Below are 25728 nucleotides of genomic sequence, written 5' to 3'. Positions count from 1 at the left end.
AAGTGTGTTTGGATTGTTGATTGTGTTGTATTTATGAAACACATCATAACCAAGCCAGCTTTTGAAAACAATGAAAAAGTATGCAAACGAACAAATAGGAATCCTTGTGGTTGCCTCAGTACTTATTTATAACCATTTCCAAGAACCGCACTGCCTCTCCCTCTAAACAAAAGAGGCTGTCAGCACCAGTAATAAAAATAGAAGAGGCTCCCATATTGTGTAGATAGTGCCATTTAACCTTATTTCTTGTGGTGTGGTTGACAGCGAGAAGCGTGCTATCTCGTGATGGGCTGTTTGGTATCCAGCACCAGAGTGTAGCTATCTGGGGTTCACTGGCCTCATGGTGCTGACCAGCACATTGCTCTTGTGAAAGAACAAGAGCAATGTGTTGGTCATCCCAACAGGATAGAGGAGGGATGATGTCAGTTCAATTCAATTCAATTCAATTTTATTTATATAGCGCCAAATCACAACAAAAGTCGCCTCAAGGCGCACCTCAAGGTCAGGTAATGAGATGTTTGGGGTGTTTTTCCAAGACTATCAAATCAGTGGAATGTCTCACTCTGTGGATCCAAGCCTGAGTTTGACTTCGTTTGACATGCAGTCAGCCCAAACTCGGATTCATATGTTTAAATGAAAGTCCCATTGGTATAATAAGAGAATTTTTCCGTTTTACAATTACAATTAAATCTGGGGTTTTCTGGAATGTGAGATCATACTTTACGCAATCTATGCCTGTGTATAATGTGAATGAGGCCAGCAGCCATAAATCCCACAGTTTCTACTCTAGTTTTCCCATATTGATCACTTTTATCCTCACATTGATGGCTTAAACCGAAAAGCCTCAGCCCTCAGTCAGCTAAAGGATCACTTGGCTATCAGCTTTCCTCTATAGTCTGAGAACGTCACTGCTCAAGAGCATGGTATATCGCAAAAGGCCAGTATTGTCTCAGGGGTTGGCTGCAGTTCAGCAAACACTTAGCCTGAAATACGGGCAGACACATCAAAGTCTGGTGTTGCAAACTGGCACGTATTTTCCTTTAACAGAAGGCTGCTTTTTGATTCTTAATGATGCTTACAAGCTGAGCCAAATTTCACCTGTTGTGGGCTTACACAATCTGCCCAGGTGGGAATTATAGATCGCCAGATCTTTTTTTTTTTTAAACAGAAGACATATTGAACGAGGAGCTGTGAATAGGCTCCACGGAGTGTGGAGAATGGCTTGGTTGGGTGACCTTGATTTGGCTTTTGTGATGAATTTGCTGGACAGTAAAAAAAAAAAAAAAGGCAGAATAAGTTGCGATTAACTTGTTTACTTCTAATAATAATATGCATCACTGATTAGATAATGTGCTTCAGGAGTGTTAAAGGGTTTCACCACCAAGTTTACATAGGACTACTGTAGTACAGAGGGAGTACACCACTCCACTCCAATTTAGGACCGTTGCGAAACCGTTTCACCTCAGCCAAACAACTCAGTCCAAGATGTTTCAGTCAGAGGTTTCGCTGCAGGTGCCTGATGTGGCCTCAAGATGCTAATCTCCAGCACTGATGACGGCTGTTATGTTCACTTCTTCCCGAACATGAGATTTAATTTACATTATAAGCTGAGAGTCTCCATATCCAACCAATTCCTGATTCAAGTGACATCTTTGGAAGCAATTTATCAGATTTCATGCACCTCCCTCAGAGCCGCAGATGATTTCATCAAGCTTTTCTCCCAAATGCATTTCCTAAGCACTGTAAACAGACTTTTATGTTTAAAAACCGAAGGCCGCATTAGAGACTGGAGCTTGATTCGTTTGGAAAAATGTCAGCTTTTGGTATTTAGATGGTATTTATTTACAATAATAGATATATAAGATTCAGCATATCAGAAGTCTGTTTTAGTCCATTTTTAAACATGTCTTCTTTGTTTCACTTTCAGCATAAAAAAAATGTATGGTATGATAACAGATTTCACTTCTCGTGACATTTTATGTCTATTCCTGTAAGCCGAACCAGTCTTGTCTTATTACCTCATTCCTCAGCTGACATGGCAGACACTGGCCTCCATTCACTTTGAGACCCACGTAGTGAGCTTGCTGTGATCTGATCTCATCCTTTATGTAAAAAGAGTCCATGTCTTCAATATTTAATGGATTAATCATAATAATGTTCCTGCACACGTCAGCATCACAACTGTCACTTCTGCACCACCTGAGTATTACTACCCTGTTAAAAGGTGGTGGTTTGATTGTCTTTTCCTGCACAAATACTTTCTGTGATCCCTCCCAGGGTGAATATTTCTTAAAAATCTGAATTTATTCCGAACGCATGATAAAGTTTTATAATTATCCAAGCCATTTTTCAAAAGATGTTTTTCATTCAGTGGCTGCGACCTCCCCTGAGGAGACGCAGTCAAAACTTTGTTGTTTTCTTCAGCCAGTGGCTTATCCGCATCAAACGCATGCTCTGCATCGTTCTCATACCGTTGTGTCTATTTGATCCTTTACAACCAAACATGCTGTATTAAGGGATTCATCCAAGCTGCTATCCATCATCACCTTTTCACTTGCGCTGCCTCTTAATGCGGTCTGCTGCCAAACAGTTTAACTGCTCTCAGGTATTATTCTGATGTTCAAGGATCCTTTCCAGTGCCGTGTTGTTTCCACTCTTATCATGGGAGTGCAGTTCAGTAGCTAGCCACCCATGCAAGAAGCCAAAGGTGATCCTGAGATCAGTGAGACTGCTTGAAAGCTGAGATGGTGTTACGTAAGAGAGGAACCTAAATTAATCTGCTGAAATCAAACTGAGCCTCGGGGGTTGTCCAGACCAACAATGCTGCCCATGCAATTTAAGAAAGATCTGTTACATCACCACACTTGTCCTACTCACACAGCTATCAATAAAGACTAAAGTGCATTGCTTGGGCTTTGTACAGAATGGACTGGGCTGTTGAGGATGCACGGCACTACCAGTTTAGCCCTTAGTAGGATTGACAAAAGATTTCCTCAAGTGTATAATATGTCCCAAGCAGCATAACTGGTTTAAAGCTCAGTTTTCTCAGCTGTGTTTTCATAAAAAGGTCTCTGTTTACTATGTTTCCCCTAGCAGTATTACCAAAAGCCTGGCTTTATGTAAATCTTTTTAATACAAAAAAAAACCCCTAATGTGAAATAAAAAAGTGTTAGTTTTCTTTTCTTACTTGCTAACTTATAGGCAACTTGTCAAGCTACAGAAACCAGGTCATAAATATCTGAAAAGAAACACACAGGGAAATGGTACACCGTTTTGTGGTAAAAAAATGTAATGGGGAATCAGAATGTTCCCTTTACACCTATATAGCCTCAGTCTTAGCAGAATCTGTTTGTTTATGGGACGTATCCCAAGAGACCACACAGCATCCTCGGTTTTGTACAGGTATGATGGATTTTTTCCAAGTTAGATAAGCCGACAGAGTCAAAGGCATCTTTTGATAGATGCAAGATGCTTTACTGGGGGTTTGTTTACTAGAGGTAGATGAGTCACTTAATCACTGACAGAATGGTAGTGATCCGTGAGGCCGGCATCAGCTAACATCATCTGCAACCTGTCCTCTAGTCATTAGAGAAGAATCCAAAATGACTGCCAGACTGTCAAGAGGCTGCGTACCTCTCAGGTGATTAAGAGGGAACTGTTGACATCAATCATTTCCATACACGGCATTGCGACGCATTAGACTGTAGAGCTTCATGGTGGGGAAAACTCCTGCTATTTGCTTTTCATGCTTACTAGCATCTTCAGGGACGTCCCTAACATTTACACCTGATGAAACACAGGAAATGTTCCTTTTTTAAATGCGTGCTGCATAGAATATCCGTATTAGTTGCAAGTATCCATGCATGGCTTTGTCAGCTTTGCTTAACAGTGGAGAGGATGTGTTCACAATAAGGATAAATCCTTATTGCTTTGGTCATTTCTTCTGTTTTCACCTGGTAAATCGCTAGATTGTGTATTATACAGAGATCTGAACTATTTTATTGTGGGCTTTGAGTCGCTGATCACTTAAAATTAGCACAAGTCACTCTCCTACTCCATAATTTAAAGACACCCAGTTTGCACTCTCTTTTCCCCTGCCATTCTAGATTAGTTTGGAGTGCAAATCTGACAACAACTGCAATCTTCATTTACCTTATGGCTGCTGCTGCTGCTGCTGCTTGAGTAAAAATGTTGGTTATCTTTATTATGATTTGTCTTTCAACTATTTTAATTCCCAATTGTTTCAGTCTATAAAATGAGAAATTAGACATTACTATCCTTTAAATCAGCGCCAACAAACCGGCTATTTGCCAAAAGAGCTAATATTAATAAACATAAAAAACACAAAAAAGTTAGCATTGGCAGTATGTTAAACAATTTTTAAGCTAGTTATTTTATAATAAAGTGACTCGGAGCTGACAAGCATGCACCTCCCTGTAATCATATAATTTATCCCTACTCGAGAAATATTGAAGATTAACACTGACAGGCCTCAAGTCCAAAGCAATAAACTCCACAGCTCTCATCATCATATTTTTCCATTTTAATGATGGAAGAGGTTTCACATCCAGCTTGTCTGGGTGCAGCTGCTGCTGCTGGCAGCCGCTGGAGCTGGTGAAGCTGTGGCTGAATTGGACCACACAAACTGAAATATGCCAAGTCAAATATGGAATCAAAACATCAAGCACTAAACAGTTGTCCGAATAGTCTAACTTAGACAAGTTAGCTTACAGGGTTTAGATGATAGATGACTGCTAAATTCTTAGTCACACACACCTAAAGAATTGAGGGTGACCCTTTCATGTTCCATGGAAAAATGTGTATTCCTCAAATCATTGGCAAGTGGTTGCCTCTAGTCATGCAGGCCTAGAGACCAGTTAGCAACTCCCACACTGGTCACTAAGGAACAATGTGTATTCTCCAACTGGTTAACAAGCAGTTGCTGGACGTTGCTGACAGTTGCTAGCTGAAAGTTGTTCCAAAGTGTTGCATTAAAAACCCTGTTGCATTTGTTTTTGGTTCCTAGCAGATTGCCACAGTTGCCCTTAGTTTGCATGGAAGATGCCAGCTTATCTGCAGCTCAGAGAAACGTCACCTTAGTAGAAAATGTATCATGTTGCTGAATCCTACACTTTTCCAAAGGAGCAACTTTTACTTTAGTTACTTTAGTTGGCAAGTGTTTGCAGACAAGTTTCATGCAAACTGCAAGCGACCAATTCGCTAGTGACAAGTGATCGCCAGGATGTCTTAGTGCAGCACTATCTTTGCCACTAAATTTAACTAGTGGCAGCCAGCAAGCTGGACCAACGACTCCTCAATCAGTCTGAGAATACACATTTTTATTGCAAGGGAGTCACAGACTAGTCTCTATATCTGTGTAATTGAGGCCTAAGCTTAAAGTTTACACCAGCGTCTTCACTGTGTCAGTTAGTTTGGAGAAGATAAACATTCAGTAAATGTAAACATTAAGGACACTAAACATAGTAGTGTCTGTTATTTTTGGCAGTGCTGTGAAAACATGGGGTGTTTTCAAAACATCTCCATGTTTTTCACGGATCAACCCTGGAAGGCTATCGAGGTAGCTGTCTTCTTCTTATTAAAACGGTGGACAGATTACTGAGAATTTGATTATATGAAACAATATCGACAAAATAATTGAGCAATTGTCTGTGAGACTGCAACCCTGATTCTTTAAATGATCACTTTATCAAATTGATCATTTAAAGAAAGGGCCACAGAGTCTCTTAGTCCCATTTGGAATTCGTCGCTGAACAGATTTACAGTATTTCATCATTTGTCCATAGCAATTCTGTACTCTTGTTATTGTGTTACTTTCATGTTACTCAAATAAAAGCGAAAGTTTGCAGTTGCCTTTGACTCATACCTGTTTTATCAAGAGAGATAAACTGCACACGATGAAAAGCTCAGTGCTGCACAAACATGTTTGACGAAACCTGATTGTGCTGTACTTTCCTTTCTTTGTGTCTATTTTTGTCTGTGCTCGCTCCGTGTGCCACATGCTTATGTTCACTTGCTACAGATCTCACCTATTGTTTCTCTTGTCAACACAGATTATGTGGCCTTTCACAAGGTTTGATTTGTGGATTAATATGTTTTAAATATAGAGGCAGATCTGATAAGTGCAGTTGGAAACAAGTGCACGCAGGATTGGGTCAGTGGGGCTGATTAAAAAAAGATTCAGTATCATAAAAGGATGCACAAAGTGGTTGGTCTAATAGCATACAAGTAAAACTTTTAATTCAGTTTTTATACTGTATCCAGTCATGATGTGGTCCTACCTTTTTCTAAGGGGCTTCATAAGGGAGCAGAACTAAACTCTTTGTTAATTTTGATTGATGAAGACACGCGATAGGCCTGAGGGTTCTTATTACCCTGAAGTACTGCAAATGGATGTTGTACTAATACATTCGGTTTCTGGTCTGCTGCTTACAGCCAAATCCTCCAAAAACAATAAACTTGAAATTCAGCATGGTAATAACAATATGCAAAGTCATCTGTCAAAAGTCAGTTTGCAGCCAAAGGCAAAAGGCAGACAGTGAGAGAGGAAAGCAAAAAGAAATGCTAAATGTCTCCATATTATAAACATTCGGTAAGTTCCTTGAGGTGAATTCTTTTGGCGGAATTAGACTGAAATCATGAATCATACTTCAGCTTGTCGCGCTTTTCTTTCTGTTTTCTTCAGCAGTTGCTGTCTGTGTGATGAAAACCTGAACAAATCGCACGAAAAGTGATCCTTTTTTCAAGGGACTGGACATTTAAACCTGATTACAGTCGCATTATGATTTCGCAAGGCTGTGGACGCCGTCCCAAGTTTTCCTGTTATGGAAATTACTGAAGCTTGAAACTTACGTTCCGGTCAAGAGGACATTTAGGCCCATGTTAATACCTTTTTGGGTAAAAACATGTAAGGCTAGAGAGGACTGTGCAAAATCTGAGATATCCTTGCCCATTCCTAACTAGGTACATTGTCTTTGCTTCTATGTCATCATAACCAGTTTGATACTGAGGCTGCTAGCTCTCGGGCAAGTGATAAATCTATTCATAATCCATCTGTCCTTTAAGTTAAAAAAATAAAAAAATAAATCACAGTTTGTGCTTCAATTTAAGGTCATAAAAAATAGCAGAAATTGTTATATTTAAATAATTTTTCTGTAATGTTGTATTTGAAATGCAAATGATTAAACTGCTGAACATAACGGTTTCAAAGTATAGCTGTAGTATAACTTGATAGTACAGATTTTTGTGCTTGAGTCATCCTTTTATTTCATAGCTGCCAAACAATTCCCGTTTGCATGCATGTTTGCAGCCAACCTTGAAAAACTATTTGTCATAACTAAAAAAGCATTTTAAAGACACAGTGTGGAGGTACAACTTTAGTTTGGAGAAATACAGTCTTGTCAAAAGGACAACCTTTACTCCTTCCATGTAAATTAAGAGGTCAAGTAGCAGCCAGTTCAAATGCACTTGATTCACTCAGTGCAAGTGTGACAAACTCTGTAAAAGCAGACGTTTTGACAGGTTGCCGGTCTGCAGCATTCAAGTGTATGTGCACTCTTTAACACACTGCAACAATCCTCTAAAGTCCCAGCAAATTCACCAAAGGTCAGTACGTGCAATGCTCTGAGGAATTGCAAAACCTTCAGCTCAGACTCTACAGGCCTCAGTTAGCATGTTAAATATTCAAGTTTATGCAAGTACAACTAGAAAAAGACTAATATATGAAGAAGTATGGCTGAGACAGGAGAAAGCTTCTTCTCTTAGAAACATAGAAACATGACCTCATCTAGATGCTGTAGTTAGATGAAATGCTGTAGTGGGACCTTAAGAGCGCTGTGTATAAAGTAATGGCCGCAAATCCAGTAAACTGAAGCAACGTTGCGAAGAAGAGTCGGCCATAATTCCTCTATAATGATGTGACAGAATGATAGTCCTTAAGGAAACCGTTACTTCAGTTTATTGCAGCTAAATGTTGTTCTATGGCTTATTGAGTCATGAGGTGTATGTACTTGTGAAAACCTTCTCCTTCATATGACTGCGTGTTTTGAATGCTATGTAAATAAAGAGTCTATAGTACAGTGGCTTCAATCAGCGCAAGGAAAGACCTGATAAATGACTAACAAACAGAAAGAGATTTGCAAATTCAAAGGAAGAATTGCCTTACTGTTCGATTATTTTAGCATGCTGACTGAAAAAAAAAAAAATCTAAAGCTACCACTGAAAGCGTTTGAACAGTTGCTGGTATTTGGTATAATTATAGTGAAGTGATTGGGTGCATGCCAAGGGGGCTTGAACAGCCTTTCAGCTTCTATAGCTGCATTCAGGAGTCAAAACAGAGACACAAGCTGGTTTCACCGTCCCAAAGAGACACACAGTGCATGAGTGTTACGCAACATTATGGCCCATTAGCACTTCCCATTTCTCATGACAGTTTTTTGTCGCTTATATTTCCACTCTTTTAAAGCCACTGTTAAGTGATTGCATAAATGTGTCCATTCATCTCCAAGTAGTTATTTTGTTAATGCTGCACATACACCCAGGAATGGCATGTTCAGCTTTTTGTTTACATGTATTTTAATCACACATCCTCTCCTGTAGGTCGGTGAGGTGTGAGTGGAGGACAGAAGTGTACAGCTCCCTATAGCACTGTATTCTCTAAGTCACTTTTGAGTGTTTTTACTTGGATTATAACTAAGTAAATTAAATCTGCCAGACAGTCAGCTACAATTAAATAAGGGGCTTGATATAAACTAAAGGGCTGTCCTTTGACCTAACATCTGCCAGAGTGTACACACTGGGATTAGAGTCCACTTATTTATGAGAGCTCTGTTTCTGGTGATCTCAGGGCTTGGAATTCATTTGATTTGTTGAACCAAAATAAATGCCGCTGGCCAGGCTATTATGCTTCAGCTGGGATTTAATCGGTGCAGATGGAATCGAACAGATTTTCAGGAAATCAAAATAGAAATCGTAATGGAGCCTGTCAGGTTTGGATCCAGGAAGCTGGACTGTACCGGGGGAAGCCTTTGGAGAGGAGGCTAATCACTTTCAGATGACCTGGTGAAGATGTGAAAGCGTGCTCTCTTTCCTGTGTGTCGATGTGTGCACAGATGTTCTCTCGATATTACTTTCACCAAAACAATGAGATGAATCAATAATTGGAGAAATGTGTTTCAGATTGAGACACCTCATCAAGCAGTGGATGGTTGTCCAACGTGGAATTACCTAAGATGAGTAAGGCTGTGTAGAAGCACTGCATTACAGGCAGTTTCAGAAGGCTGACCTAGAGGAAACTGTGCCCTTGAAGTGCTCAGCAGCGTCTTCATCTGCTGCCATTTCTCCCTTCAACGTGTGCCCTTTACTTTTCACTGTCACAGTCATAAATTCTAAAAACCAATTGCTTAACTTGGACTCTAAACATATGTGGCTTTTGTTGCACATGGGGTCCCACCATGTATCACTGTCATAGCTTTTAGACCCTCTTGCTTCACGTACACTTTCCTTAGTGAGCTCAGTCGGGGGGTTTTTTGCCTTTCTTTGATAAGCGGAAGCCTATCCCTTTCCTTTTTGGGACAGGCACATAACCCTCGCCAAACACCTCTCTTATGACGGATGACTTCACTCAGTCATTGCAGACAGAGCCCTGGATAGCTCTGCAATGCATGCATACTTACGGCAAATCCCCAATCGCACACACGTATACGCACATGCACACAGTCGGTGCAGCTGACCTTGTATAGAGGTTGCAGCTTCATAAAAAGACCAAAATGCCTCTTAATCTTGTTCTGCCAGCGCAAGGAAGAGGAAGAAATCTCCCTCGTCTATATAGCGGCGCGCCCCTGTCTGACTGAGAGCTGTCCATGACTAAAAAAGGCACAGCATTCCCCAAAAAAGAGAATGTACATAAAAAACAGCTCTATTGCAATATGTACATTACTTGTGAGTTACACAAGATGCAGTTAGCTCTTAATATAAAGCATACTGTTTGTTTAGACTATGTGTGTGTTTGTCTGTCTGCAGTTTGTTTGTTTGTTGTTAAACTGGCTTGCGTTTACAGTAAAACAGGATTTCGGTTTCAGTTACAGCCTCCATCCTTGCACATGAAATATCGTCTCCAGAAACAGGTTTTTCCAGGCAGTGTGAAGACGTTATGCCTGTGAATGTTGGGACTTGTTTGAATGTGTAACAACGCAAGAGGCAGAGGGATGTTTGTCTCTCTGTGGACTACATTTCTTTTCCTACAGGTGTATATTTTGGCATGGATGTGTTCTTGCTTTCTCGAAGCCAAGAAATGTCCCCATAATGTGTAGCAGGAGTTGAGCTACTCTGATTACTGATGTTTTCTCACAGCTACAATGATGGAATAAAGAGCCAGAGTCAAAGCGGTCAGCCGCTGACCCTGCAGTATCAGTCTGGTATGTGTTCCTCTTTTCAAATAGTTTTTTTTTTCCCTTCTCCTGGGACCAAGAAGCTGGAGCTGTTAAAAGGCCTCTTAATGCTACTGGGGCAATTGCAGCCATGCACTTAATCATTTCAGTATTGTTTTTTGTCCCAGACCAAGAAGAAAAAAAAAACAGAATTCAGACTATTCAAAAGCTTTAAGCAAGGACATGAACTTCGAAGTAGAACATAATTACCATTATGTTTAGGACATGCTATTAAAGAAACCACTGGAGCACTGCCAGCTGTTACGACTCAAAAAATTGTTACTCTAAGCTGCAATGAATTTTCTGTTGGTACCGTGCTTAATCTTCTCACATAATTCAGAAGTGTGTGTGTGTGTGTGTGTGTGTGTGTGTGTGTGTGTGTGTGTGTGTGTGTGTGTGTGTGTGAGACATTTTAATGAGAGTGCAGATTGTAAGGAAGAGTTGGTTCTTCATCAACCAAAGGGTTTATAGTTACAAAAAGGTTTGTGTGTGTGCGAACTCACTGGTTTATGAATTTGCTTTGTTAGAACAGTTTTCATTTGTATCCAATACTTTTAGCTCACACTTTTAACATATGGTCCTTGATAGTACTGAGTTGAAACCCTTTTGCTGCCCTAATTGTTTGTGGGATAGATTTACAAAGTGCCGGAAATATTTTTTCAGAGATTTTGCTCTATGCTGACATGATAGCATCACACAGTTGCTGCACATCCATGATCTGAATCTCCGCATCCCAAAGCTGCTTTATTTGGTGGTCTGGAGACTATGGAGGCTATTTGAGTTGAGTGAGCTCATTGTCATGTCCAAGAAATCAGTTTGAGATAATTTAAGCTTTGTTATCCTTTGTTATCCTGCTGGAAGCAGACTTCAGAAGATGGGTACACTCAGGCCATAAAGGGATGGACGTGGTCAGCACTAATACTTTAAACGATGCTCATTTGGAACTAAGGGATCCAAAGCATGCCAAGAGTCACCCACACATTCAAGGAAGGATAATCCATGCCAAGTTCTTACCCTACCAAATGTCAGAGCAGAAATTGAGACACATCAGACCAGGCAACATTTTCTCAATCTTCCTTCCCGTCTTCCTGGCAGCTTCAAGCATTCTGGTCATTCTCTTCTTACCTCTGGCATCAACAAGGCATTTTCTACATCAGAACTGAGCTCACTGGGTATTTTCTCTTTTTTGGAACAGTCTCTGCAAACCCTGGAGATGGTTTTATGAGAAGATCCCAGTAGATCTGCAGTTTCTGAAATACTCAGACCAGCTCGCCTGGCACCAACAACCATGCTACATTCACAGACAGTTAAATCACCTTACTTCCCCATTTTGATACTTGGTTTGAATTTCAGACATTGTTTTGACCATGTGTACGTGCCTAAATGCATTTGTTTCGTTCGGTGTGATTGGCTGATTAAATATCCGGACTAGCAACCAGTTGAACAGGTGTACCCAGTGAGGTGGCCAGTGAGTGCATTTGAGCCATTAATCCATTATTTATTTCTAAGGATTTCAGCACATCATTCATTACTTTTACTCTAAATTCTGAAACGTAGTCTCTCTTGCCTCCTGTATGTGGATCTAATTTTGCTCACACTCAGTCTTAGTACCCCCTGTGGTAGTTTTAACCATTTTGATAGACATACATAAGCACATTTTATCAGGCACAGAAGATAAATGTGGTGTATTAGGTGTTTCAGGCTTCACCATTTCTCTGTATTACCCAAAGATTTTCATTTTTTTTGTCAAAAGTTTCATGAGTAAAATTCTTTCCCAGATTCTTTTCAGGCTAAACCCAGGAAGAGGTCATGCATATTTATTTGCCTCACATCTTTGTCTTTCTTTGTTTAGTCTTCTTTTATCTCTTGTATATCTTTTTTTTCACAATGTCTTGAAATTTCTTTGAATGTTACTAACTATTCCCCTCACAGCTTGGCTTGAGTGCTGTGCCAATCTCAGAAACCAAAACTGTGAACCGCAGGAAGCTTTAATAGCAAGAATAGAAATTATCTCCTGTAAGTCGGCTAACTTTGCCTTGAAGATGATAAGGCGGCTAATAATAAGACTCTCGTGCCTGGTCGTGCACGCTCTTGACTGAGGTAGTAATGAATGTCAAGCGCTTTATCAGAGGCTAGCCGGAGATGTGCCATCTTTGTTTGATAAAGGAGAGATGTTGAGGTCTGCCCTTTCATTCAAGTGCCCACCCTATTTTTTGTCCGGTCGTCCCCTGCTGCGCTCTCCTTCTTCATCCACTTCTCAAAGGGAAAGCCCAAAGCAGATCGAGGCTGCTAGCCGTCATGTCACTCATCTCTCAGCCTGCCCTCTGCTTGCTCTCCTCAGATGTCTAATCAGCCTAATTTTAGCTTGTTTTAGATGGCCGTGTTAAATATGGCTCTGCGTCCCCAAGCGTGCCATGATGCAGATGATCTGTTTGCAGTGACTGTGTGCATGGAAAGCACGCTCACGTTGTGTTTTCTTTTTTTTAATGATGCTCCCGTGTGGTTTCTATTTTACAGTGAGCAGATTTAGCACAGGAAGGCCTATTTGTGAGGTGGGGTGGAGAGCATGGAGAGACATGTAATGCAGTTTTTAGGAGTCCCTTTACCTTTCGACGATAGGAAAAAAGCTGATTTTAGCATCCAGACACATAGCTGAAAATGTCACCAGTAGACAGAGGTATATTAAGTTGCTGGTGCTGAGGCAGTTTGTTTTGTAAACACTTGTGGTAGCTATTTGGATGTATACATATGGTTTTACTCTCTGACAAAGACTATATATAAACTGGCTTCATTAAATTTTTGGAAATATAATCTTTGCATTTAAAAACCCGGAGGACTGGAGCTGTGGTAACTCTCACTTGCACACTTAGAGTCATGGTAAAAAAAAAAAAATAGTGCACCCTTTATCAGTTCTAAGCTTTAACATATCAGGATAGTTTTAAAAAATCATCTTTCATTAGCAGCTATTAAAATTATTTAAATCTAGCCTTAGGTGTAAAACGACACACAACAGTTTCCACTGTTCCATCATTTATTTAACAAAAACTAAGCCCAAATGCAGAAGCAGTGTGTGAAATATTAAATACACCCTGTGATTCAGTAGCTTGTACAGCTTTTAGCAGTAACAGCTTGAAGTAATTGTTTTCTGAATGACCTTATCAGCCTCTCACATCATTGTGGAGGAATTTTGGCCCGGTCTTCTTTACGTTGCTTCAGTTCATTGAGGTTTGCAGGTATTTGTTTGTACTCAGTTCTCTTAAGGTCCAACTACAGTTTCATTCAGGTTGAATTCAAGACTTTGACTGGAAAATCGCTTTTCTTTTTCAACCATTCTGTTGCAGATTTGCTGCTGTCCTTGAGATCATTGTTCTGTTGCATGACCCAATTTCTGAAAAGTTTTAGATGTTGGACAGTGTTAGGGTTAGCCCTAACCCTGTGATGAACTTTAACATGTAACTTGCTAACTAAGGCCTTTAGGGTGTAAGATGTAGCTTTTAATTTTGTTGCACTGTACAATCTGACCTTTAGCAGAATTAGCTGGGATGACCAGTCCTAGGACGATTGATGGGCAGCAGTAATTGACTTTCTAAGATAAGTTTTCATCCTTGGTGTTGTGTTAACATATACCTGAATATACTAGAGCAGCCAACTGCTAAATCTTCTGCTTTTATAGAGGTGCTCACACTTGCTGATGATCAGTTAATCAAGTGCATTTAATGAGCAGCACCTGGCTCCTACTTGCCCTCCTAATTCCTACTTGAAGCAGTAAAAATGTCTGTAGTTTTTCACACGCTGTGCCTGCATTTTGGCTCAGTTTCTGTTGAATAAATAATGTCACAGTGCAAATCTTATGTCATGTGGTTTAGCAGAGGTTGCATTTACTTAATTTTAAGACGTGCGAGAGACCAGTGTATTTTCATCATGTTGTGATACATAAAACCTCAGAAGTGAAAGAGGGTGTACTTTCTTTTACCATGACTGTAAGAAACAAGCAAAAGAAACCACAGAACCCTGAGCTAGAGACAGCGAGACGGGGCCTCAAACACAGGACCTCTTTTTCCTTCAGTGTTACATAAAGCTGTTATGTCCTACTGTGATGGAGCCACTGGGCCTGCAGCTATAGCTTTCCCCCACTTAAAGTGCAGATATGTTTCGTGAACATATAAACATTGAAAAATTTTGTTCATACTTTTGAAGCCTTAGTGCAGAGAGAGCTTTAGAATGAATATGTTATAAAACAGAGAAGCCGGAAGCCACCATTTGTTTAGAGTGGCAGGTGTGATGAATAAACAGTGTACAGACTGGGGATATGAAACAAAATAGTGTTATACAAGGAAATATGCAGAATACTAAGTAGCTACATTAATTTCATTTAGTCCTCCTGACTCTGTTTTCCACTTGCAAAGACTGTAAATTGATTCATTTTTTTGCAGCTGTATAAGCCACGGTGCTGCAAGTTAGGACGCTATCTAAATAAAAATTATTAGAGAACAAATAAAGGCAGTGTGCATGAATTTAGATTTAAATGTGCTCTGTAAAAAAAACCCAGCACAAACAAGTGATTGCATAACATCGCTGTGTGTGTGTTCTTTTTTTTTCCACAGACAGCGAGATGGTCCCACTGGATTGCCTGCGTCCTCGTTCTCTCGCTTCCGCCCACCGGACCGCCATTCAGCGAAGCAGTGGTGACCCTCGCCTCTCCGTCAGCCTGTGTGACCTCAGCCTGCAGCAGCAAGAGATGCATCTGGAGGAAGATGATGAGGATGAGGAGCAGCTACAGCCCCTGAGCTCTTCCTCCTCCTGCCATGTGCCCCAAAACTCACAGAACTCACAGCAGTGCTCGCTTCTGCCCAGCCATTTGGACAATGATCTGCACTTTCACTCGGTGCACGGCATCCACGTAACCGTGCTGGATAAGCACACGGTGGCTCGGCTGGATCACCGCGGTGATGAAAGGACATTGGTGTTCACCAGCCGACCAATGCGCTGCTCAGAGACTGTATTTGTGAAGGTGAAAGCAGGTGTGTCGCGGCCCGGGTCGCTTTCTTATGGCGTGACATCCTGCGACCCCGCCACCCTGAGGCCCATTGATCTGCCGTCTAACCCAGAGTCCCTAGTTGACCGCAAGGAATTCTGGGCTGTGCGTCGCGTAGCGATGCCACTCCACAGCGGCGATATCTTGGGCTTTGTGGTGAACGCAGAGGGGGAGGTTATGATGAGCCATAATGGCGTCAGTGCAGGGATGCAGCTGTGCATCGATAACTCCAGGCCTCTCTGGATGTTCTTCGGTCTGCACGGCACCGTCACACAACTCAGGATTTTAGGTAGATTCAGTTGATCTTTTCATGTTTTTATCTTTCCATTGTGAGTGTGTATGTGTGTGTGTTTGATACCTAAAAATCAATTTTTATGTTCTTAAATTAAATTTGGATTAGAACAAATTCAGGAATAACCTAAGCTATCACTAGAATGGACTCCATCACTGTTATTACTCCCTCAGAAAACACTAAGAGTTTTTAACCTAAGAGCTGCTTGAATTGAAGCCATGTTTAACTGTCGAGTCACAGCCCTTTTAGAAAATGAATTTTTGGTAATTAGATTTCAGTCTTTTATTAGATTTCAGTTTTTCAAGATTTTTGTTCCTTTTTCCTCCTTCTGAATAATTAAATCTTCGTTCAAGGAAATCAGATGTGCTCACAGATCTTTGCAGGGTGTCAGTTGTAACTTTCCATTCTTAACTGAGTGTGTGATCGTTGAATGACCTTTGGAAGCTGAATTCCCACTCAGTCAAGTCATGAAATAGTTTCTCCCTCCTCTGTTGTCTGGGGCTGCTCTCTGCCTTTTTATCAACTCATATATCGCTTTTGGAATTTACATCCAACCCCCACGATTTGCCCGTGAATGTTAACTTTGTACCGTCGGATGAACAGAACTCGTATCAGCTGGGTTTGATTCCAGCAGATTTCACACAGTGGTAACGTGGCGTTACCTGAAGGTACTCTGAACTAAAAGTGTGGGTGTGCGTACACAGTTCAGGACTCAGAATGAAAAAAGTAGGAACACATAATTGCGCTCTCCAAAATAATTTCTTGGTTGGAAATGAAATGATATGGGTTATATGTAAATGCTTTAGTGATTATGACTGAGTAAAAACAGATTTTTTTCAGGGAGCTTTGAGGAAATTGATTTGCCTTCAGGCTCTGTCCAAGAGCTACAGATCACTTGATTGTTCAACTCTTCAGAGCATGTAATCAGTCTACTCTGTACATATTTGAATCTCTTTGGGAGATTTTCAAAACAGGGTTTACTGTAGGTGAAAAATTGAAGGCCCTCGTGTCAGTAAAAGGTTATTTTTCCAGGTCATTTGACATTCAGCATCTGCCCTCATTTTGTGCAGAACCAGGTTAAGATTGAAATATTTATTTTGATTTCCTCGGTGGTAAGTCTCCTGCACTTTAAGGATTTTCGAGTTTGAATTTTTATAAGCTGGAGCGTGGACATAGTTTATTTGCATGTATCGGTAAAATATCACAGCAGGCAGGAATCATAAGTGAGTCCTTGTGATCTGTTTATCTTCATCGCAGATTAAGTCTTGATAAATTCCTGGAGTAATTTTTTAGAGAACAGTTTTCTTACAGCTCAGAATTACAGGATAGACATCTTTTCATAGAAAATCTAACATTTGAGATGAAAAAGAGGGTCAAAATACTCTGGTTGGTTAGTTTTTTTTTCTATAATAATTCATCTGTGGATTCTCTGCTCTCTCTGCTTTCATGTAGTCAGTCAGACCAGGAACTGAAGAGGTTATTTCTGTCTTGCGTGGGCTCCCAGCAGTCAGCATTATGTATCAGGAGGGTGCCTGTGATCGCTCCTCATGATGCCCTCCATATGCATTATTAAAATGTAATTGCATGGAGAATTGCGATGCTGGGTTTTCCACCCACAGCCAGTTCCTGTCACACTGGTCCTCAAGTCGTCTCTGTACTTCCTCTTTTCCTTCTGCCTTTTTCTTCCTCTTTCTCCCCCCCGTCCTGATTCTTTGGGGGTATGAGCATTCTTCGAGTCATTACCCACTCCAGCTGTGGGGAGTGCATTTGTGACGTCTCTGCTCACCCACTCGCAGCATCCCGCACGCCATGAGTTGCCATGGAAACATCTAGCCAGTGAGGCAAGTGACAGTTTGTCATGGCTGGGTGTTGTCAAGCCCGTGAAGCGGAACAGATGGGAGACTGTTGCTCTCACGTGGTCATTTTGTCCATGTTATCTCAGAAACAGCGATTTGATCTTTTCATGGGTCGGTCTAAGGGTCTACTCGTGTAATTACATGCTAATTTCAGTTGTAAATGTTATTAATACATATATGAGCTGTAATTTATTAACTATTTTCAAGAAAGATTCAGCAGAGAATTATCACCTAACTCTGACCACAGAGCTTCCAGCATCTTTCAGTTCATTTTTGTGGTTGTACTCCCCACAGCAAGTAACCTCTTCTCAATTTAGGGTTTAAATAAACCATTTGTTATTAAGTTGTGATCTATAGTAATAGTATTAGTATAAAAAAATCCTACTTATTTTTTAGCACTCTGTTTTAGATGCCTGGCAGTTACTCGGAATTAGCTGCTGAACTGGCATCTTTTAAAAATTGTGCTTTACATATTTATGTTAATTTTGATCAATTAAAATATCAAAAAATGTAGTTAATGCAAGAACACTCTGCAGGTATTCTTGCAGACAGCTCCAAAATCCTTCACCAGTAGGACAGGACAGCTTGTATGCAGCTTGTATCACGCCACTTGCTGTTGCTTGTGGAGCTTAATGCGTTGGCTATGAATAGACTGTACACTCACCGGCCACTTTGTTAAGTACACCTGTTCAGCTGCTTGTGTATCAGCCAATCACACATCAGCAACCAAATGCATTCAGACATACAGACATGGTCGAGATAACCTGCTGAAATTCAAACTGAGCGTCAGAATTGAGAGAAAAGGTGATTTAAGTGACTTAATGTTATATAGCTGTTGTTCCCAGATGGACTCTAGTGTTCACAAAAAAACTGTCCAGTCAGGAGCACTGTCTCTGGGCAAAACACACCAGAAGTAGAAAAAAAAAAACGAATCTCACAAAACACGGAGACGCTAACGTGACAGAACAGCTGCAGAAGTGAAAGAAACCAAAGCAGGTGAAGGACTGCATTGAGACACGCTTAGGGGAAGCGGAAGGTTCATCAGTGTTATGATGGAGAAGTAGATGCAAGTGCATTATTCATATAATCCTGTAGATACATGTTGCTATTAGCCGTTTACTGCTAGTTCGTCACTACTGCAGCTGTTGCTTCACGTTATTGTCGCCCCCCAAAAATTCCTATTTTGTTTTGTGAGTTATGTTCCACTTCTATTGTTTTTTGTGTGCTTTTGCAGCATTTTTCTATTTGCTGTCAAAACAGAATATCAAAATCTAACAATCTTTCAGATGGCCAGCAGAAGCCCGCTTCTTTGGTTCCCAAATGAAATCTGATAGTACAAGAAAATGACCCTACTACTAATTTCATGATCTCATTAAATACTTTTCCAGTGTGTTTGTGGTCTCAACCACTAGATTCAGGTCTTCTTTAATATAACATGATGTTCATTTTCTAAATTATGGTCCCATTTAGAGTAAAATAGAAGACAAAGCAGGGTATGTTTTATGATCTGGCTGCCTTTCCTCCTCCGCCTCCTTGTGTCTTGCTTGTTTGTTTTCTTTTAAATGCTGGTATGACATCCATCGTTAATATAAAACCCATGGCTGCACTGCAGTAACTAGAGCCGACTCATAATTGTTTGGATTTTGGAGTATGGTGGTAAGAAAGAATAATATTTAGTCAACCTTTAGCAAAATTTAGGGGGACAAAAACACAGTTAAAAAAGGAGTTTCCCTCACACCTGATGCCAGGAAAACACGTTTAGCATGGCAGTGAGTTCACTGTATTAGCACATAAGCTAGTTGCTAAAAGAAAATATGCAGTACTTGGTGCATGGAGGAGTTAAGTGGGGGGGTAAAACAGGGCTAAAAGGAGAGCGAATATCAAACTTAGGTTTGGTGGAGGAATGCCAATGTTCATCCATAATTGCTTGATGCGTAAATAAACAAGTGTTGAAAGCCACTATACACATGCTCAACCACAAATAAGTCTCCTGCACTGCCAGCACAACCAAAGACACACATACTCACGATCTCACAGCCAGCCATAAATGCATAATACAAGAGAAGATGGAAGGGTACATGAATAGACAAGGTTATCCATTCGGCCTTATTGGAGTTCACCAACACATTAACTCAGAGCTGCCACATAAGTGCTTAATGGAGTGCCGTTTAAATGCTACTGTATGCATACGTCCTCTCACTTTAAAATATATAATAAATTTATGAATAAATAAACAGATGACTCTGAGAAGAGTGTGTCTCAGCAAAGTGCTGCGATCATCATTCCCAGCGCTGACCTTAAATGCAAGTAAATTAGGGAACGTTTAAGCACGGATAACCAGAAGCAGTGTGTTGATGCAGACTTTGCTCCATCCACTGATTTTTTTTTTCTTTCTTTCACACAAACACGCTGGTGGTTGCATGATTAAAAAGCTACTATGACTTGTTTACATAGGCTGAAACTGAACTGCAGCGGTTCAAGTGGTCCAAGGAAAAGGCATCAGAGTTCAGGACAGCGAATCGGGGCACGTAGCTAGAGTTACGCAACAAACTGTATACATTTTACAAACCCTATTAACTTTTTCCCTTCCTTTTTTTTTTTGTGAATTCACAGCGTTTTGCTTTTTTCCTGTATTTTCCCACCATCTGTGGTTCTTTTTTTTTTTCTTGTTCTCCACTCCACATTGTATTGTAAGAAAATTTGGATAAGCAAATAGTGGAATTGAATGAAAACCACCGATATTAGATAATTTGACACATGGAAGCACGGTGGCGCCAAGTAAGTGACCAAACCAACTGTGTAGCAGTATTCCTGCCATGGTCAGTTGAAGGACAATGTGCAAACAACAATGCTGCATGACTGCCAGGCAGACTTGATCAGATTTTGTCTGTCTGTGAAATCGGGGTCGGTACGCTCTTCTGTGAGGAGAGATGAAGTGCCAGTATGAGAACTGATGCCAGAGCCTGTGGTTATGGGGTGCGGATGGGGACGCATCACACGGGACGCTCAAGAGAGCGTCTGTGGAGAGGGGGGTTTTTGTACCCTACCCAGAGGTATCGTGGGCTCATGAAGGAAGAAGGAAAAGGGGGGTGAGGGGAGATTACATCAACTCATAGGCTCCTGACTCACTCACACGCCCACCCACACTGTAGACTCATAAGTCATCTGCTTGGTGATAGAGAATATTTGACGTACTTGTAAGGGAGAGAATGACAGGCTGAGACAGCGACAGAGATGCAACAAGACATCAAACCTCCTACATTAGCTAATTATCAGCTCTGACTCTCAAAGATGCGGACGACTGAAACGTGAAAAGTGAAATGTTTAATCTTTGCATGTGAAATTTTGGCACTTTTGAATACTTCTATAAAGGTATTGTTTCCTCTCTATCCCCAGGCTCATCTCAGCACCAGGACCTGCGAGGCCCATCGGTGCCCAGCTCTCCATCATGTACACCAAACACACCCACAATGCTTTGCAGTGGCAACTCTGAGTCCAACCTCAACACTTCTTTAAATATCAACCTCAATTCAAGTCTCAACTCCAACTACCACACGCTCTTTTCCTCCTCAACAGGTTTGTCCAAGCGTTAATTCTTTCCTGTCTTTGCGTACCTTTTCGGAGAAGTGGTCTCCAATTCAAGTATTTCCATATGCCTTGTTTTTTTTCCAGATTTTTCCATTGTGTTTATAAAAAAATTGTTTATGAAATTTAAATTTATTAAAATGCAGAGGTGCAACAGAGCAGTGAAACAGCCAGCAGCACACAAACGCTGACTGAACAGCACCAAGACGTCAAGTCACGATAAGCACGTCAGTGCATGAAGCAAATATTTACCTTGGTGATGTGAAGCAGCGATCCCTGACATCACTACCGTCCCAAGCTGCCGGCAGTATGACAGCAAAACTCCTGACATATAATGGCGGCAGCAGGAGTGATGATTGGAGTGCGCACTCAGTTATTCTTGCATAAAGTTGTCCTGAAGCTTCATTAGCAGGAAAAATAGGGGAATAGTGCTGACAGCTTAAATAAAAGAGGCGTTGGATGTAGGGTACGTCGCATTGAGCAGAGCTGAATCTGTCTGCGTGAACTACCTGGAAGGATTCTTCCGTTTTTCTGCCTCACCTTCAGACTCACATATCTCTAATGGCTTTCTTTTGTCACCCCAGGTACAACCCCAAGCTCTCCATTCTCTAACCATCCAGAGTCCCCCACCTTCCCATCCTGCTCCAGCTCATGGAGTGATGAATGCACCATCTGCTATGAGAATGCAGTGGACACGGTCCTCTACGCCTGTGGGCACATGTGTCTCTGCTACGCCTGCGGTCTCAAACTCAAGAAGATGGCCAACGCGTGCTGCCCCATTTGCAGGAGGACAATCAAAGATATCATCAAGACCTACCGGAGCACGTAGGCTCGATAGGCGATGTCAGGTTCAGCTCGGCACATTGTCAAAGCCATGTGAGACTTCGTAAAGACACGGCACAAGCCTTGATTGTTTGCGTGTGCAGTCTGGCTCAGGTACTTTAAACTCCACCATTAAAGCTTTTTAATTATATCATGTCTAATGCACATCCTTGGGAAGCTAACAGTTGGTCCACTGAGATTCATCAGAGACAAATCCAAACGTACAGTTTGATCAACGGAGACACATTTTTGTGTAATAACAGCACAACAACAACACACCTTGACCCACTTCCACTGAAGAGAAGAAGTAATCTGAAGAGGCATCCGTCCTACTTCGCCACAGTAGCTCATCAGTCTGCTGGTGATAGCATCGCTGCTGGCTAGTTTTATGAGAAGTAAAATTGTCCAGAGGAGTGGAGAAATAAATCTGCGGTTTCACCAGCTGCTCCATCGCAGTTTTTCAGGTCGCCTTGGTTAAAGTTTTTTTTGTTTGTTTTTTTAAGTAGAAGCTCATGGCAAGATCAGATCACAGTGAGGAATGAGTAGAAAGACAGAGAAAGAATGTGGCGAGTGTGGTGTGTTTGTGGTGAAAGTGCTTCTCTAGCAATAAAACACAAAGAAATGTCTGACCCTACAGGCTGAAGAAAAGCCTGAAAGGGAGCTCTGTTGTGTTATAAATGAAGTGTTCTGCTGAATATCTCACCACCTGCTGTGCTTCTGTGAATGTCAGGCAAAGCAAGATTGCGCAAAGGGTAAAAAAGTGTGAACGTTGTCACCGCAGAAGGTCACGCTGGCGGTGAATGAGCATGTAAATCAGTGAGGAGGAGGAAGGAGGAGAGAGGATGTACATTTGGGATGGAGACAGGGAAGCAAGGAGCGTCTTTGCTGCATGTCAGAGTAAAGAAAATGTTCACGCAGACGTACCAGATACAACTTTAGAAAGCCTGTAAAATGAGGGACTTGCGTGGATTGCATGTCCTGCTTCTTGGCAGCCGTTCACACCATCTCTGGCTGGTTGCTAAAGCCTGCTGGATGCTATAATTGCACAAAAGTCATCCAAATAAACAGTGGTGGGCAGGGAAGCATTTTAAAATGCTGAAAGAGCACATGAAGATGATGAATCAACCTCTTCATCCCTGAAAGAATTATACGAAATCCCACATAAGTTACAGATGGCTCCTCTTACTTCAGGTTACGCCCGTCTCTTTCATGTATCGAATCTGAACGTGAATAATTGCTTTCAGTTATGACATATTTATGTGTCCTTGAGCGGATTGGAAATTTTAAAAAAAATCGCAAGTTTGTCATCAGTGGCAAGGATGTAGCTTGTTATTGTGGGACATTTGTGTAAAAAATGTCATTTGCATATCAGTTTCTGAGTGCTGCTCTCCATCGGTAAAAGCAAACTCCAAGGACATTTTCACTTGACTAATCTCTTGCATTATGTACTGCTTTGAAATGTTAAGAAACACAAGATGTGTTCAGGTGTTACGCTGGCCTCGCTGAAACATTGCTCATCTTTAAAGTAGTAAGTGCTGATTTCTTTTCGAGCTTGTCGTCTTGTGGGGAAAAATTGGCAGTTACGGTATGTCGTGGAACATTTGAAGGACAGCTACGTTTTCTAGTGTGCCTTTTAAAAAAGAGAAGCTTGGACAAAGTTAGGCTGCTCACTGTGAAAACCTAGAGGGATGCCGAGGTCCTTTTTTATCTTGGAGCCACAGGTGGGAGCACGAAAAGATCGGAAGCAAACGCATCAATGTGCTTAATATCAGCGTGTGCTTTTTATTCACTGCTAATGATGAAATGTTTGTGTCACTACAGTGTACAATACTGGAAATTAGTTGTGAGCGTTGAGAGATGTTCACCGTGTACATTTCTACCTGGGTTTGTTTTCCTTCCTGACCAAATATTACTTAGCAGAAATCCAGCATTGCTGAACGTTTGAAATGGATGAAGTGGTATTGATGAGTGTAATATTAACTGTACATTATGAGTTTTATTTATTTTTCAGTGCTACAATAAGAAATTATCACTGTTTCTTTCGTATGTGTGGATGTAGTGTCCAAAAAGTAAGAACATTGTTTATTTTATGGTTAGCAGACAAAGACTAAAGGAAACTTTTATTTCCCTGAAAGGCCCCTGCGGTTGTGTCAGCTGATTTTCACTGAAAGAAATAGTTTGACATTTTGGGAAATGCTTATTCATTTTGCGGTGAAGATTCAGATGAGATGATCCATACCGCTCTCCGGTGGTTGCATGGTACGTACATTAAGTCAAGCACTCTATTTAACTACAAATTTGAGGTATTTGTATTTTCGCTTGAGCATTTCCAGGATTTCAGAGAGAAACATTAGACTTTTGGGGATGCCACCTCAGTCTGTTGCTCTTCATGGAGCTACAAAATCAAATATTACTTTCTCTAAAAATTAGAGAAACTGAGAACCAGATGATAATGCTACTTCGCAACTGGTGGATATTTAAATAAGCAACTGTTTGCTTACAAGTTTGCAACACCACGTCAAACCGTGGCCTACCTGAACAAACACCCCGAAGGCTTCACTGTTTGCCTGCCAACTCGTCCCTGCCAAATAATAGTGCAGCCAAATCTGTCACACATCCTCTGGAAAAGTGGTGAATGGTGTAATTTGTACACTTTGATTTCAGCCGTGTGATATTTTTGGAGGTTCTTGTTGCCTTTCTACAGTCGGGTGAGCTGCATCTCCAGACAAATAAGAGAGTGGTATCAATCTATTCATCAGTTTCCCAAAAGGCCAAATAAGAGAAAATCAAATGTAAAGTTGGAATTGTTTGGCTTTACCTTTTGGTAAATTATATTTCTCCTAATCAAGCATATTTAAACTGTGTTGTGGCCTGTGAGTAGTTCTGTTGATTCTGAGAGCTTCTTTTTTTCCCCAAACGTGACCAAACTAAACCGAATGAGGCAGTACGTGAAGGTGGGCATTGTGTATTTTTGGACAAGAAAATTGGCTCTTTATTTTGGTTTTCTGGGCTACTTTGTGGTTTCTGAATTCGCTAATTATGTTCTGTTTGTTAAATAAAATTTAAATCACTGGCTTTCCTCTTTGTCTGTTATTTCCTATGACTGTATAACATGACAAAAAAAAGAAAAGAAAAGAGCACATAGAGCTTTTCTTTCGATACAATAAAGAGTGAAAACTGACCATTTCCATTTAACTGCCAGGGTGCTTTCTCTGTTTTATGCACAGCAGGAAAAAGGAAGTCAATCTTGCACAGACGGGGAATGAAAGTGCATTAGTGCCATTACCTTTTCCCAAAATATACATTATACAAATGTTTCATGGGAGATTTACCTCTTGTACATGAAAATTCAAATTAGGCAATAGCTCGAGAACTAAAAGGCGCCCAACACAAACACTCTCTGCAGTAGTATACTTGACTAACATCCCACCATATACTATATGAATAACAAAGGCAATGGCTTTTAGTAAACGGCTATAACTCATAGGGAAACTGTTTAGAGTTGTGGTATGTAGACCTGGACAGAGTGAACATCATCTGTTATTTACTACCCTGCAGGCTTGGCTCTAATGCAGCAAGGTTTTAAGCTGCACTCCAATAGGCACAAATACAGCCTGCGACGTGCGGACATGAAACAGGCAGCAGTGTGTTCAGAGGTGAGAGGGAAATACACAACCAGGGACTGCGAAAGTG

The 25728-nt window shown here is 40.9% G+C and overlaps 1 protein-coding gene across 1 annotated transcript in view; it reads left to right on the top strand.

The window, feature by feature from the left end:
• The window catches only part of neurl1ab (neuralized E3 ubiquitin protein ligase 1Ab), a 36166-nt gene extending 11056 nt beyond the window's left edge, over positions 1 to 25110 (top strand). Inside the window, exons 4-6 of the mRNA XM_031756911.2 lie at positions 15050 to 15769; positions 21025 to 21204; positions 21798 to 25110. Coding sequence (XP_031612771.1) covers positions 15050 to 15769; positions 21025 to 21204; positions 21798 to 22042 — 1145 coding nt within the window. The 3' untranslated portion in view covers positions 22043 to 25110. The remainder of the gene's footprint in view (positions 1 to 15049; positions 15770 to 21024; positions 21205 to 21797) is intronic.
• The last annotated feature ends 618 nt before the right edge of the window (positions 25111 to 25728 follow it).

The sequence above is a fragment of the Oreochromis aureus genome, linkage group 13 (genome assembly GCF_013358895.1).
Source record: "Oreochromis aureus strain Israel breed Guangdong linkage group 13, ZZ_aureus, whole genome shotgun sequence".
Lineage (NCBI taxonomy): Eukaryota > Metazoa > Chordata > Actinopteri > Cichliformes > Cichlidae > Oreochromis > Oreochromis aureus.
Note: the sequence above shows the minus strand (reverse complement) of the source record. Positions and strands in the feature narration are given on the sequence as shown.